The sequence below is a fragment of the Xiphophorus maculatus genome, chromosome 9 (assembly GCF_002775205.1).
Source record: "Xiphophorus maculatus strain JP 163 A chromosome 9, X_maculatus-5.0-male, whole genome shotgun sequence".
NCBI classification, from domain to species: domain Eukaryota; kingdom Metazoa; phylum Chordata; class Actinopteri; order Cyprinodontiformes; family Poeciliidae; genus Xiphophorus; species Xiphophorus maculatus.
The window spans coordinates 18,318,304-18,334,300 of NC_036451.1; the positions used below are offsets into that span (position 1 = coordinate 18,318,304).

At 37.0% G+C, this 15,997-nt stretch overlaps 1 protein-coding gene across 1 annotated transcript in view; it reads left to right on the top strand.

Annotated features, from left to right (window-relative positions):
- Positions 1-3,558: 3,558 nt before the first annotated feature.
- Positions 3,559-15,997, top strand: part of LOC102236471 (neurogenic locus notch homolog protein 2-like) — a 49,868-nt gene continuing 37,429 nt past the window's right edge. Inside the window, exon 1 of the mRNA XM_023339811.1 lies at positions 3,559-3,958. Within this exon, the coding sequence (XP_023195579.1) occupies positions 3,886-3,958 (73 nt within the window). The 5' untranslated portion in view covers positions 3,559-3,885. The remainder of the gene's footprint in view (positions 3,959-15,997) is intronic.

A 15,997-nucleotide genomic window follows, 5' to 3' on the forward strand; every position in this document is an offset into this window, starting at 1 on the left:
TCCTCCAGTTACCTTGGCCACTTCTCTAAATAATGCTCTCTTTCCCATGCCTGTCTGTTTAGGTGGATGATCATGTTATGGGATGTTTTATAGCTGCCTCATATTCTTTTCGTTATTGCTTCCAATAGTGATTGCTTGAACATTATTTGCATGACTTTATTTTATTACTTTAAGTGCTGGCTGCTCACATAAAAACCCATAAACCACATTGAGGTTTGCACTTGTGACATGACAACATTTGAAAAGTTAAATGGGTTGAAAGTCTTCTGTGAAAGTGTATCGATTTTTTTTTCACATAAATCCAGAAAATGGGGTTTTGGTAAATTCAATATGACTGCTTAAAGAAATATAGCACTTTCTTAGCACCTTGTTTTCAAGTGTTTTCTCACAGACTCTACGGTCTTTCATCAGTGCAGTGGCAAGGAAGAACTAATCAGTATTTTCTGCCTATGCGGCAGAGCCGCGCCCTGCTCTCAACCCGTCTCTCCCAAACTACAGAAGCCCACATCTGGAGTGACATCACTAAGAAAACAGCCCTGTAGACAGAGTGATTCTCTGACCAGATGCATCTCACATTACTGTACACTCTAAGACTGAGATTGGATCCACCAAAGGTTCGTTTATGACCCTACAAACAATTTAGAGAGGATCGTCTTACGACGAGTCAGTGAGCAGATAGTAGGGGGGAAAAGCAAACACAAGGCCAAAAGGCAGACCTTTTGAATATGAAGTGCGTCTAACCAAACGTCTGAGCACCGCTGCTGTGCCAGCACCTGATAACAAACCACACATGAAGAGCAAAAGACTGACACTGGCCGGAGCAACAAAAGCACTCTTAGTATGAACCCCCTGAGGAGATCAATTTGCTCTCCTCTGGTTCCAGGCTTTTCAGCGGGGTTGAATAGAGGACAAAGGGCAGCTCACAGCAGCAGGAGGTTCAGCAATGTTTTTCTAATGGGGTGTAAAGATAAACAAATGACCAGGAAGAGACATGAGGACATCCCAGACATTTTGGAGGAACCTGTGATTTACACCTGGATTATTCACCTTGATAAGGGATAACGAGTCCCAGATTACTGAGATCTATTGTGGCTTATAAAGTATAAGTGACAGTGAGTATTATAATTATACTCAAATACAGGATCACAGGAATCACAAATCAAAAAATGTTACTTTCTGAGCCTTTTTTTTACATAAAGAAAAATAAAATATCATCACATTATTAAAATAATGGCCTAGGTTCTAAAATTTCTTTTTTTGGCAAAAATATCATCCCTGTTTTATTTCCAAAAGATGATTTAGGAAAGAAAAAACACTTTTGGCAAAATATATGGCTTAGACCATTATATTAGGATAGTGTATGTGTGATAAAGAAATTCAACAAGATATTAGGAAGAAAATTATGGATCTCCAGAGGTTCGATTCATCCTTAGGTGCAGTTTTCAGATTCCTGAAAATGCCATCTGCCCAAGCAAGTATGTATCATAGAATCATAAAAACTATGGGAATGTCACAGTGTTCAGGAGGGAGAGGGGGTTTTCCTGTTCCAGCGATGAACAATCATCTCTGTTAAATGTGTGAATCAACCCCAAATATAGGCAAAAAGACCTTGAGAAGATTCTGGCTGAACCTGGCAAAAGTCCCCATGCATAGTGAAACAACCCATGTCCAGACACTCAGAAAGGAAGAACATATGACTCCAAAAGCATACAAGGCCAGAGGTCTGCTTGCAAATAGACAGAGGGACAAAGGGTCTTCATTTTTTGAAGTGTTTGGCCATAATTAGAGTCATTACCATTACATTTGGAGGGAAAGGAGGAAAGCTTGGAATATTGAGATTACCATCCCAAATGTGAAGCCCTGTGGTGTCAGCATCTTGTTGTGGGGGTGATTTACTTTAAAAGGAAGGAACATAATGGGTCATTATGTGGAAATATCAAAACAGCATCACAGCAACTTAAAGCCTGCATGGGCACAAATGGCTCTTCCAAAAGGACAATGACTTTAATCCTACCGTTTTAGTTGCAGTGCAGATTGGTTTAAGGACAGCAAAGCTAATGTTTTGGAATGGCCACCACAAAGCCGTGTGAGAAAAGCTGAAATACAAGGCAGATTACAAACCTGACATAGTTACACCAGCTTTACTGGAAGCAATGGGATAAAATTCCAGCAGCACAGATTATAAGGCAATTCAACCAAATACCAGGGAAATCTATTTATACCTCTGAGTTTAAAAATTGGTAAAAACTATTAACCAAAGTATTCTTATCCATCATTCTAGGATTTAGCAAATACCTATGATTTCTGTAATCCCAAATTTTAGTTTAAAAACAACAACCTACCCATGGTGAAACATGGTGGTGGCAGATTTATTATCCAGGATCGCCTTTCTTCAGAGGGTACTGGTTGTAGTTTAAATTATAAACAGGTCCATCTCAGTTTAGACCCACAGCCTTCAGGTATTTGTGAGAAAGCTTAAGAGGATGTTTCTTTATAAAAGTGAGACCAACATACGTCCAGTTTCGCAAACTTAATTAGACAGAAACTTTGTGCAGCAACCCAAAAAGGGCTGTGTACAGGAGATGTCTCCACAAACTTGATAGGAAAACATTAGCAAAGACTGAGGATTGTTTTTTTTCCAAGTCACATATGAATAACAAACACATATGAAGCTGAATAACAACGTCCTCCAACAAAGCGTCAGTTTAAACATTTGCACTATTAATGCAACTATTTCATTTTTTCAATTTCCCACTGGAGCAGGTTTGTTAGTTTTGTAGTTATTTGGCCATATGTTTGGAAAGAGGGGCGGACAACGTTTCAAAATAATGTAATTTTGTAATTTAATCCTGAGATATTTGACGTTTCTGCCTTTGAAACGCACTGTAAATTTTTTTATCTGGTAAACCTACCCAAGTTCTACTCAGAAATGTTGATTTTAATACCATAAAAAACGCAACACCACTTTTAAAAAATACCAACAGTTTATTTTATTAGTGTGAGGACAGCTTTATTGACTCTAATAATGCAGTTACCAACAACTGTTTGCATATTATAGATGGTCTAGTCTGCTAATCCACCACTACTTTGTATGTAAACTCCAGTTTTTTCAGCTCAGATTACCTGGAAGCAGTGATTGACACCTCACTGTGGACATGAACCCTGGCTGCGCATTATGGTAATGATCAGGGTAACTTAAGGTTACTTTAAAAGCAGACATTTAAGGCGTAGGTGTTAAAAGAAATACCGAGGGAAAACGTGCATTTCACGGTGAGCAGAGAAGAAAGAAAACTCATTGAACGGGTTAACTTTGAGTCATACCAGACTCCGCCAGAAGTAGAAAAATGAGAAAAAAAATTCCTCCGCCACAACGACACTAACAGCGACTACTTCTATTTTTTATTTACCTTTTACACACCCTATCTACGACAAAATGTCTTTTCTCCCGTGTAATTTTTTTTAAAAATGCCAATAAATGCTGCCTTAAATACATGAACCCCGTAATTTTAAAGACTAGCCATATTTTTTAACCTAACGAATAGATCCCCTGGGTTTCAGCGGAAGGATATGATTTTTTCAGTGGTAGTGACTTCAGCGCTCTGGCAGCATAGAGAGGTGCGAGACTTTTTCAGCGCCGTGGCTACGCAGATGAAGTTTATTTTTTTGGACGGGGTTATTTTGTCACAGTTTTAGAGTAACAACCCGTAGAACACATGTAGACGAGTAATGGGAGGTTGTAAGTAGCCGCTGAAGCTGATTTTGAACCATTTAAATTTCGCGTTAATCCTCCACTGAGACCTTTTTTTTTTTTTTTTGAGAAGTAATCGTTGAAGGGAGACAGCTCAACTTTTGGGCTGGCTGCCCTATGTGGATTTTACATAAAATATGGAACACATACCCGGTTTCTGCCTTGGCAAGGCCCTAGTCTTGGTCTTCTACTTCACTCGGCTAACTCTTGGTAAGTTTTCTACTTGTTGAATTGTAAAATGGTTTTGGCACGAGTTCATAGTTTTCGTGAAACACGTTTTGTTGCCTCGGCATCTGTGAGACACGGGGCATCACTTTGCTTCGCTCACCGCCTATGCGCTGCTGTCTGACTTTATAGTTACGCTAAGAAGAAGTTGAGCTAAAGTTAAGAAAACCCTCTAACTTTAAGGGAAGTTCACATTTCGGTGAATATGGTTCTTTTCGCCTAAAAATAGGTGCAAGCGCGGTTTTTTTTTTATTCACACCTTTCACCAAACTTTTCTTTTTTTTTTACCTCCTACTCACGCGCTGTAAATTTGTGCGTAAAATGGTTGCCTTCTTCCTAAAATGTTTAAGGAATGTATTTTACATTTTTTTAAAAGAACTATGAGCTGTTTAATTCTGATAATATGGTCATAAACCTGAGTTGCACGGTCCAGATGTTTTCAAGCAGAGCTAAAAACTCAAAATGGACACTTCACATTGATTAGGCTGCTGTGCTGAATTAGTAGAGCTGTCAGTAATGACGGATTAGATACTGTTTGAGTTTTATGTTTCATATGCTGCAACATCCCTGCCTTTTCTCTCTTATGAAAGACAGTGAGCTACCATTGTAAGGTTTTCAACTTGCTGGGTTAAATGTCAAGTGCACATCTTCACAGTGTGTGGGATAAAAGGGCAATAAGGGTGAAACATAGAGATGCACTCCTGTCCTGGTCAGATCTGACCGTCTGACTTCAGATTTGGACTGATTCAGATTGCTTTATTTTAAAAATATTTATGCAAACAATCAATTATACGCAGCTTTATAGAGAAAAGGTAGTTTGTGAATGTAATGATCCCTTCACACAGTTGGAAGTGGGGATCAGATGTTTACTTTTGAATACTTTTGTCTGGTTTTCTATGAGGTCTGAGTTGTCGATTTCTGATTTTTACCAATTTGGGTTCCTTTTATTTTAAGTATTTTAACACATATATTGCAATAAAAAGTCCTGCAGGCCCTTTTATGCAAGTAGCCATTTTAAGTTTAGGAATTACAAGATTATCCACATTCACCCGTCAAAGCATATATCGATGGCCCTGAACTTTTATCAGATTTTCAGAAGTAAAAAAAAATAAAATGTTGTTTGTTTATGAGTTATTGACCGTAAACAGGGAATTCATCATTTTGATGTATTTAATGAATAATTAAATAAATAATCCTAAAATGGCCTCCAAAGGAGGGGCTGTACACTATTGTGTTTTTGACACAAATCAAAACAAAGTGCCTGTACATTATTACTTATTGACTATTACTAGATTTTATAAACAGAGCAGCCATATTGGATTCTGATATCGGGTTGGGTTAGAAACCTTTCACTCCCCAACTTCAAATTGTGACTGGCATGTAATATGTATTCTCATATCAAGCAAGCAGCAAGTAGAGGAAAAGTCTTTTCCCTTCTTTAAAAAAAAAACCCAACAAAAAAAACCTTTTATGATATTAATGCAATTACAGCAAATCTGCACAATATATCATCATAGTGACAACAGTGTGTGCACTATTGCAGCTATAAAGGATGCAATGTTGTTCAGGCTATTATATTTCAGGTGACGTGCATTAATTCTCTGTATGCAAATAGTTGAAACAACTCTGTGTATGGGTCAGCTTTCCCATACATTGGATGGGAAAAAACTTCAACTCATGGAAAGTGGTGGAGAAATCATGATGATGATAATGATGATGATGATGATGATGATGATGGGAAAACAAAGAGAAAATTGAGGGAAATGTGTACTAATTGCAATTGATATTATCATTGCAATATTGAATAACATGATCAAAATTACATATTTTCCTAAGATGCAGGCCTCAGGCACATGCTGGACATATTTACAACTGGAATTAGCTGGTTCCATGAACAGAAACATGTATAACAACAATATCTTCAGTATCTATGAAATTCAACAATTTCATACTTTTGTAATTGGCTGTTTTATACCCAAGTCTTTTGACTTGTTCTTATCCAGTGGGGGAAGGTTTGGTAACTCTTTAGCAATCATTGATTTAGAGTAATTTTCTAAAATCTGATCATAGTCTACTGTAAGGAAACGTGATTAAGCCACTCTGAGTAAGTGTTGTCGATCAGATATAGATTACAGAGAGTTGTTTTGGTTTGATCAGAGCTCATAATCCTGAAGCATTATCGGGTCCGTCCATGAGTCAGAACCACATTCAGAGGAAGGAGAGTTCAATTTAAAGTCAATTAACAAAATTTCATTACAGTTTAGATTGAAGCATTTTATGTCGTTGCTTTTTGTAAAGTACCTAATTACAATGAAAAATGGTCCAGAATGGTAACACATCAGTTCACAGTGGGGCTACAAACTGACCAGGATCCTTTATGAACTGATCTATGGATAATAATAATAATAATAATAATAATAATAATAATAATAATAATAATAATAATAATAATAATAATAATAATAATAATAATGCAAGTATTGGACCTTCTTGTGTGAAATTGACTTGTAGTGTGCTAATTTTCTATTTTTCTTATATTTGTGATTATGCCAGCTTTTATTTTCACAGAGTGTAGTGTGACACTCTGCTGTGGATATGAGTTAAAATGTCACTATGCAGTTTTCATGCAAATGTACCAAAGTGGTAAAATATATTTTACATCAAAGGTCTTTGAAACTATTTAGCTCACATTTGATTGATGTTTGTTGGTGTTTTCTTTCTTTTTCTCGGTCATGCTGTTTTTTTTTCATGCACCATAAGTTACTTATGAATGGTGATATCACACAAAGGACGAAAACACAATGTAGAAGTGCTGCAGGCTGTGCAAGGAGAAACACTGGAATGCTGTTGGTGTTTGACATTCCTCCCTTCTCTGTTGTTTCCCCCCCTTCTTTCTCTTAAGCACACACACACACTTACACTCGTTGCACTGGGATTTTCTCTTCTTTCTATTTTCTGTGTTTTTACCTGCTAATGATTGTTTGAGGCTCTGTGCTGTTCCGTCCCATTTAAAACTATTGCAGCCTTTAGATTTTAACCCCTAATGGAACAATGTTTTATTTTTTGTGTGGAAACAGCAAAAAACATGCGAAGTGGCTCCCTAATTGTGATTAAAACACTCTCGTCAGCTACTTTTTAGCAAACAACGGATGAATTCATTCAGTGTAAAAGTTGTTCTATAAGCATAAATCAGCATTCAACTTTTGCTGATACTGTAAAATTGGTGATTTTTCAGCTTTGTTTATTCATTCAGCCACTGTGCTTTGCTATGTTGTCGAGTTAGAAATATCTTGCAAAGATATCTGTGCAAGACATGGGCCCGTATGAGATTCTCACTGTCTTAAGTTAATACACCATGGTATCACCACAAAACCTTAAAACTAAAATCTCAACCTTGGTTTAATTGCCTTTATTTGAAACAAAACAAAAACCCCGCAAGGTATTCAAACTGGGTCACATATACAGTATGACAGTTGTCTACAACATTAATTTATTTTGGTGAATTTATTGACTTAGACACAAATACAGATTTGTTTAATTTATTACTGCCTATGTGAAAACTGTTATACATGCTGTTGTGTTTTTAATAGAGTAACAAAAGTAGAACAAACTTTATTATCTGGTTAGCTAGTCGGGTTGTGTGCTTCGGTAGCCAGCCTTAACTTATACACATGACACTTGCAGATTCAAAACTGTGGGATTTTAAACAGTTATTTAATAGGAGTGATGCGTTGCACTCCTTTAGTGTCTGTCTACACCATGACTGTCTGTGTTTGTTGAGACTGGAAATATTTTTAAACACTAAAGTTCGACATTCAGCAAGCTGACTTGCTGTGCATAGCAACAGGTGGGATGCTGTGTTAATCAATGTTTAATAAATCTGGAGATGAACTTCAGTTACTTCAGCCATTTCTCTCCCATTAAAAGCACTTGGTAAAATGAAGTTATAGCTTGATACATGCCTCATTCTAATGTGTATAACCCACAAACATTTATGAGCAAAGATGTAGACAAAGAAGTAGCAGTGTAGTTTAGCCTTTATGTGGTAAGTAACAAACAACACGTGAATCTTAGAAAGAGAAACTTCACAATATCAAATTATGGAAATATGTTATAATTTATCATTCTTTGGTTCAGCTTTTCAGGTATTTAACTACTGGGTGAAATATTTGGGCCAGTATACCTCTGGGTTTTACATTTCTAGAATATTCACTGTTATTTAGGAATGTGACAGTTATTTTTATTTTTTATTTTTTGGTCAGGAAGCACAATAACACATATGTTGTCTTTCTATTGTTAGAATGGTCATATGTGGTTTGTAGAGATCCAACAAGGTCAGCCTGTAAAAGACTTCCTTTGTATTTGGGGTGTGGCACCAGCAAAGTAAAACATCTGCAGTAGGTTTGCAAGATAATTTAACATATGAATGTAGCACATAGTTTTCTGGAACATACAAAGAGTCACTTGGTGTGCAGGCTATTAAAGAGCTGCTCCTTCAAACTTTTGTATTGTGGCTGCCAGCCTGTATGCTTCTTTCCCCTCATTGAGGGATCATGTGAATGACTTCAGTTACAGAAATCCTGAAAAAGTCCTTAAAGGCCATTGTTGCATTTATTGAAAGTAACACAGATTCATTTCATCCTCCTGTGCATTCCAGCCAAAGCTTCCCATGCATTCCCTATGAGTTCATCTGACATTTTTGAAGTTTATGCAGGAACAGCAACAGTTTGAATTGTCATGACTAAATTGTGAACATTTCTTATTCTCATTAGTGAAAACTGCAACCCCCCCATTGGCAAACTAAATTAAGATCATATGAAATCATGTGTAAATATTAGGTCATCTTCTGGTGTTGCAAACAACACTGCTTAAATCTTTTGATGTGAACTGAAGCCATGGTGTGGAGTTTTTATATCATACTGTTGATTCATTGCATTGTTGAATATAAAAGCTTTCTAGTGCATCTTTGTGAGAACATAGATAAAAAGGAATCAATAATCTCAAAGCATTTAAATTTGATGGCTGAGACTATTTGGAAAAGTCTAAGATTAATGCTGTCATTGCTTTCATAATTACACAAAACAAAGCGATTAAAGCTGAGAGGCTCAGAGCTTAGCGAGGCAGGGGACAAGCAGTTTGACTGACGAGTAGGTGCACAGCGTTCTCCTTCTTGAACAAGCGTTGGTGTCATTGTTGTGCCACACGACAGTGCCACTCTTTGGGTGTGGGCATGTGGATGGCTACATATTTTAGCCTAGTGTGAACTGTAGACAAGCCACCATGCGTGTGTGTATCTGTTTGTGCGCGTTATGCGCTGCTTGTGCAGACCGACAAAGGCCAGCAATTGTGCCATCAGTGGTTTACTTCAATTTGACCCAAGCTGGAGCGTGGTGTGAAATGTGATTTATCTCCATCAAGTTTTGGCCTATGCTCTGGAAGACAAAGATTTTCATTGAACAGCCCACAGGACAGCATTATTTACTGACCTCCAGATTGGAGCGTAACATTGTGGCTGTTTGTTATAATATAAAATATCATCTCCATCCTCTCTGAACTCTACACTGACATCAGGTTGGGCTTAATTCGTTGCTTTTGCATTGTCAATTTAATACCAGAAGGCAGAATAAAAAATGCTGTTATTTTGTTCTGCTATTAGTATTTTTATTTATCAGTAGTTATACAAAAATCCAGAAACAACATGCATGTTGGCTCTTCCTTCACATATTTAGAAAGCTTATTTGATTACAAATTAGTTAATTTTATTAAAGGTAGTGAAATTTAGACCAGACTTACATATCAGATTGTAGTATGGAGGAGAATGGGAAATCTTTAAGACAAAAAGCTTTCCCACAGACAAGAAATGGGAATGCTTTCTGATTTAGCGCTAATAGTTCTCATCATAAAAGTACAAAACATTAATTTTTATGATCTATTTCAATGTAAAGTGTTCAATACTGATAACTAAATAGAGAGTAACAATTATGCCTTGGATATTTTCTCACACTCTGTAATCCTGGCTATTTAGAAATATTTACTGATATATTAATACATTTAGCTACGTGGGTGAGGAATGCAGTGACATAGTAGCCCGAGTGTGTGAAAATTTATCAAAACATCCAGATAATAAGATAGCAGGCTTCTATGTATCATCTTTAGACACCGTGATTGAAACAGAGTAGAAATGATTAGTAATGCTTTGAATGGAGGAGAATTCTGAATATGAAAAAGGGTGGGGAAAGTCCCCAGATTTGCCTTCTCTGGACTGCTCACCTTGTTTTTGTCTCCTTTTCCAATCACATTCTGACGCACGCTGACTGTAACATGTGCACAACAGTATGCTCTGGTGTCCTGGTGTTTCAAAAACAGCTCAGCCCAATGTTATATTCTGCTAAGACTCGCCTTAGTTTTCTAAGTGTCTAGCAGGGCCACGACTGACACTTTAGGTCTTTTTACTTTGAACTTCATGGCTTTTTTTGTTCTTTGTTTCAACCACACTTTTAGCTTTTAAAAACTACTGACCTGCTTTTATGTATTTTGATTGTTACTGGTGAATTATCACAGACTTTGTGACAAAAGGCTGTGATATTGTTGAGCCCCTTTGTACTCTGAGTCTGCAATACATTAGGGTTTAGAGTTCAGGAAACAATTCTAGAGAATTAGCTTAATACATCTCAGTTAATCACATAATTTACCTGTTTTTGCTGACGCTCATCTATCTGTACAGTTAAGACACCACCCTGAACCTGAAGCAGACCTTGAAGCCTGTGTGAGATTTAGGCTGAGATCATCCGCTTGGACCCAGTTCTGTTTGTGTGGGCCAGCAAAGCTCCCTTCGGGGTAATACTGTTTACTCTCTCATACTCTCTCTCTCTACTTCATGCTGAGCTAAAAGTATTTTATTGCAAATTACCATGGCAACATTTTTTTCTTTACCTTGCTAGATAAAGAGGCTTGTGGAGCAATTCCAGGAAATGGGGTTACTTCCTCACTCAGCGCCAACAACTTCCTGCCCTCTCCTGTATGGATATGTGCCAGTCGTCAGCGACAGCCGCTTGTGCCTTTTGACTCCAGTTTCATAATTACTTCCTCTTATCAATCCACAGCTTTTAGCTCAAAACTTCTTTTCTTCATTCTGCTACCTTCATGACTTTAATTTCTTTGTGGATTGAGCAAACCAAAGCTTGTTTGCTTTTTTGTTTTTAACAGCAAAGGATGTTCATCCTACTGTTCTGCTGAAGGACATTGTGGTGTCACATTGCTGTAAAACACCAAAAATGTTAAAGAACAAGAAGGAGCAAATGAAACAGCTGTTGTGTTGCACTGCTGTTACACTAATGCATTTTTAATGTACTGTAGTCCTGAGTAGTCTGTGGTACAAACTAGCTAACAGCTTACTGTGAAGACTACAGTAACTGCTCAGCTGTGATTTGTCTGTGTTGAAAGTGCTGCACACAGTGTGGGGTATCTTTTGTCAATGTAAGCCAAGCTGCTTTGCTGAATTATCACAAGCATCTCCACTCTGTAGAAGAATTCATAGCACAAACATTCGTCACATGTATTTCAGAGTATCTGTGATACACCAGCATGCCACCTTACAGATATATCGCACAGGTTGTGGCACGTTTTTAATACTTGTAACCACATTGATTTCTTTTTCAAGAGCTACTGAAGTATTTAAAGACGTACAAGTGCCATTTTAACACACGGCCCTTAGCATTCATTCATGACAGCCTAGTTAATTAGTGTGATTCTTATTTGAAATTATGAAAACAAAATCTTTTAAACAAAAATTGTGTTGCGTTTTTGTCTTTTAGCTGCTGGAGAAGGTGTTGCAATATTAAGGGCGAAGGCCCGGTTTGATTATATTAGGTAAACATGGATTACCTGCCTGGTTGACTTAGGGCTTTGTCGTACTAACTTCTTTTCCTGTATTTTTTTCACCCAAAACTTATGAAAATACAGCTCTGTTGATTTTTAGCTTTTGAAGGTTTTTAGAGCATATACAGGACTTTCTACATGTAGCCATTTTTGCTTGGTTACCTTTTTACCTAAATGAACAACTGCTTTCTGATGCAATTGCAACTCATGCCTTGCAGAAAAGTCCTCCATCAGAAAACAGGGGCCATGCGGTTTGCTAAAACTCCCTCTGCTATTATCCGCATTATGGGAATAGTTGGTGGTAAATGAAGCACGACAATAATTTCAATGTTGATGATAGAAACAAGAGTGAACAATTTTCTTTATCCGCCATTTCTGGTTTATTCTAACTTTAAGCAAACCTGTTTCCAGTGTTATGATTTTGGGGTGATATGTGTGTAGTTTTCATTCCTGATCCCTAATATTAACTGCTTTCAGAATGCAGTTGTTGAAGTAATCAGATAATAAACAGTGACTCTCGCACATACACACCCCTTTTAAAATTCCTGGTTTTGAAACTCAACAAATTAAGGAAATAAGTAATCTGTTAAGCTTTTCTACTGAAATAATTTTTAATTAATTTACTTTGCACTTGCATTTAATTCTAGTGAATTTGATAAACCTGAAATAAAGTTCACATGTCCTAGTATTCAGTGTTTTCTTTAGCTAAAGCAGGAGTTTGCAGAGAGGTTGCAGAGCAACAAAATAGCCTGGTTGTACAAAGATACACGATAAAAGGTGGGAGTCTTTAGTCATGATTCAATTGGATTGCACTGCAGAAGGCTACGATGCGATTTTAAACTGACTAGACGTATCGCGCACACGCACAAAGGCAAGACATTTTTGTTCAACCACCAGCTCTGGAAAAAAAGTTTTTGGAGAAAATGACACCAAGGTGAAAATATTGCTGTCATGTTTTCTGTCTGTAGCAGATGTAACTTCAAGTATTTGCTAGAAGACTCAAGAAGAAGATGTATCTAGCTTTTCAGCATCACTTTGCGTCCAATCAAATGTCCAAATCAACGCAAAAATGAATTCACTGAAGAAATGAGAAGCTGTGAAGTTTCCTTGTTAGAGTCCAGAATTAAATCTGATAGGAAATCTTGGAGGTCATCTCAAGAGAGCTTTGGACAAGAGTTTGCCTCACAATCTGATAGAAATGCAGAACTTTTGTAGACTCAAGTGGACAAATATTATCAAGTTCAGATGTTCCATACTGATAGACTTAACAACATAAGACTGAATGCTGAATTTGAATCTAAATGTGCTCTAGGGAGTAACAGTTAAAGGGTGTACAAAGTTATGACACCAAGTTATTGCACCTTTTCTTTTGTTTTTATAATTTAGCCTGAAGGATTTGTTTCCTTTTCAAGAGATTGTGGAGGACTTATGGTTCTGCAAAGAAAAAACAGTACCATAAGTTATGCAAGTTATAATCATAATCAAGATTTCTCCCAGAAAACTTTCTAAGCCCTTTAGTTGGGTGCCAGGGCAGTCATTCATCCAGCAGCCTGTCGTGTTTTTGAGTTAGAAAATGTTTAAGGTTGGCAGGAAATTTGAAAATATCACTTGATAATTATGTGCTGTTGAAAGATTGGAAGAATAATACCTGAACACCAACTATAAAGTCTTAAAAAATACAGACATTTTAAAAAGACTTAAATAAATAAGCAATGCTTAGCCTGGTGGGGGCACAAGTAAAGCCTGGTGGCCCCCCAGTCTTATAATACACCCTGCATGACATCATATTTTAAAGTTTAAATTTTTACAGGAATGTGTTACTTGAGTGAAAAGGAATCTTTACCCACACAACATGATTAGATTTTATTCTCTAAACAAAGCACACTTGTAGTGAAACAGGTCAAAAACTTTTTAATGCTACTGTTTGTGTTTATGTCCTTCCTACAGTCGTCAAAACATCTGATAGAGTTTAGCAGACCACCCTGACATTCTGTGTGTTCATTGATGTTATCGTCTGGAGGTTATTGAAAACTGCAAACCGTAATCTGTTATTTGCAGTCTGATAATATCTGTCAAGATCCAGCTACTATCAGGAGGCTTCCTTCAAGGCTCCTCTGTCTCATCAAATTGTAAACACTAACATTCGCTTTTCACTGAGTTTGTTTTACATGTAAACCTTTCATGTTGATCATACTTATGCAGACCAAAAACACACAAAGCTAAAAGGTGAACTGGAAGTTAAACAGAAATAAAGACTTTTATTGAAATGACAAGGATCCAATTCATGGTTGAAGTCAGTCAGGCAGGTAATGTCCACACAGACTGGTTTTTGTTTTACTGTTGACTTGGTCGATCGGGCCAATGTAGGTTCTCACTCCTGGGAAATATTTCTATCTGTGCTCCATTGATAGTGAGGTGTGAGAATAGCCATGCAAAAAAGTCCTAATGCTGGTGTTCACATTCAGGACCACAATCTGAATGTGTGTGAACTTCCTGCTTGTTTTATTTTCCAATAAGTCTGCTTTGGAAACATTTTCCAATCATTCAGTCAGAGTGTTGGTAACCCCTGCAGGATGAGGTCGTTGACCTTTATGTGTCTGCTGATGTGGTATTATGCAGGATGTTCCAAATTTGGTAAAGCTATCGCGTCTGTGGTTACAACAGGTAGTATCGGAAGCTTGTCAAACCTGCTGGGGTAATAAAGGCCTTTGGTCTGAGCTTCTGTTCTTTGTTTATCTATATTTAATTGAAATGGATGAACTATGTTAAGTTAATAGTAATAAGTAATAAAAGTTGTAAGGCCAGAGTGAATTTCATGTTGCAGGCCTAACCACTTAAGACATAAGAAGTATACATGTCTGAAATAAAGCTTTTTTCTTCATTTTGATTTTTTCTTTGCTAGTGAGAACCATGTCTATTTTGGATCTTTTGCTGTGCGTCTTACTTAGGGTGTTTTTAGCTTCCTGGCTAGCATCTGTGTGGTGCTGTGTAGTCAGCAACAACAACATGTGTTTGAAAAGCTAGTTTGAAATGCTACACAACTTAAAGAGGACTATTGTTAATTCAAAATCTGTAAAGCTTTTACCGGAAGAATTTCTGTCTAGATGAGATTTTGTGTTGCTGTGGATCCATGCATATTTCAAGTTGGTCATTTCAACAGCAATAATTTTGATAAAAGAATATTCTGCATGACTACATCAGCATTTGACATTTCTCCAAGGACCAAATTGAAGAGCAGTCAGGTTTGTGGACGTATATTTATGCACATGGGTTTTAAAGTTAACTTGCATTGTTTTAATCAGCTTGTTGTTGTTTTTTTTTTTTACTGGCTTTGTCTATTAGCTATTGTGGTTTTGTCGTGTTATGAGATGCAGTTTTGAGGAGAGGATATATCAGTCAGACAAATAGTCTAAGATTTGACCCCTGACTCAGTAATTGCTATATGGTTGGATGCTGTGGCTGTAAAAAAAAAAAGCAAGAAATGTTACCCCTCATGTTGGTATGGATTGTTCACATTAGCCTTGTATTTCTGAAGCACATTTTTGGATGTTTTTTTCAGACAGAGCTTTGAAAATCTCAGGGAATGCTCTCTCAATGTAACACATCCAAAGAAGCAATGTTTGTTTGGCTATTATTCATGCCGATTGGTACTGGGCAGTTTCTCTTGATCAGCACTGATTAAGTAATGAGCAGGTCAAATTCAGAAAATCAGAATACAGTGAACCCTCGTTTTTTGCCGGGGTTGTGTTCCGAAAAGAACCCATGATAGGCGAAATTCGTGAAGTAGTTACCTTTATTTTTTACAATTATTATACAGCGTAATTAAATACTCTACATTGAAACCAAAGAAAAAAACCTGTTTTCAGGCCCAAGCATTTTTTTAAACAAATATAACGCTTTCTTACATATAACTACAGTAAAATAATCATTTTAATCATCAATACGAAGTACAGTAGGACAAATTGTGACTCACATATTTCTCTGCTTCTGATTATGACGCTGCAGCCTGACTCCGCTCTCTAGTGTCATTTTCTTCTGAAGACTGTGGTGCAACATAGTTATTGGTAGTTGTTGTTGCTCTTTTTTTCTAATGGGCAAAAACAGTTACCAAAATTTGCCAAGCCGTATTACGTTTATTTAAATACC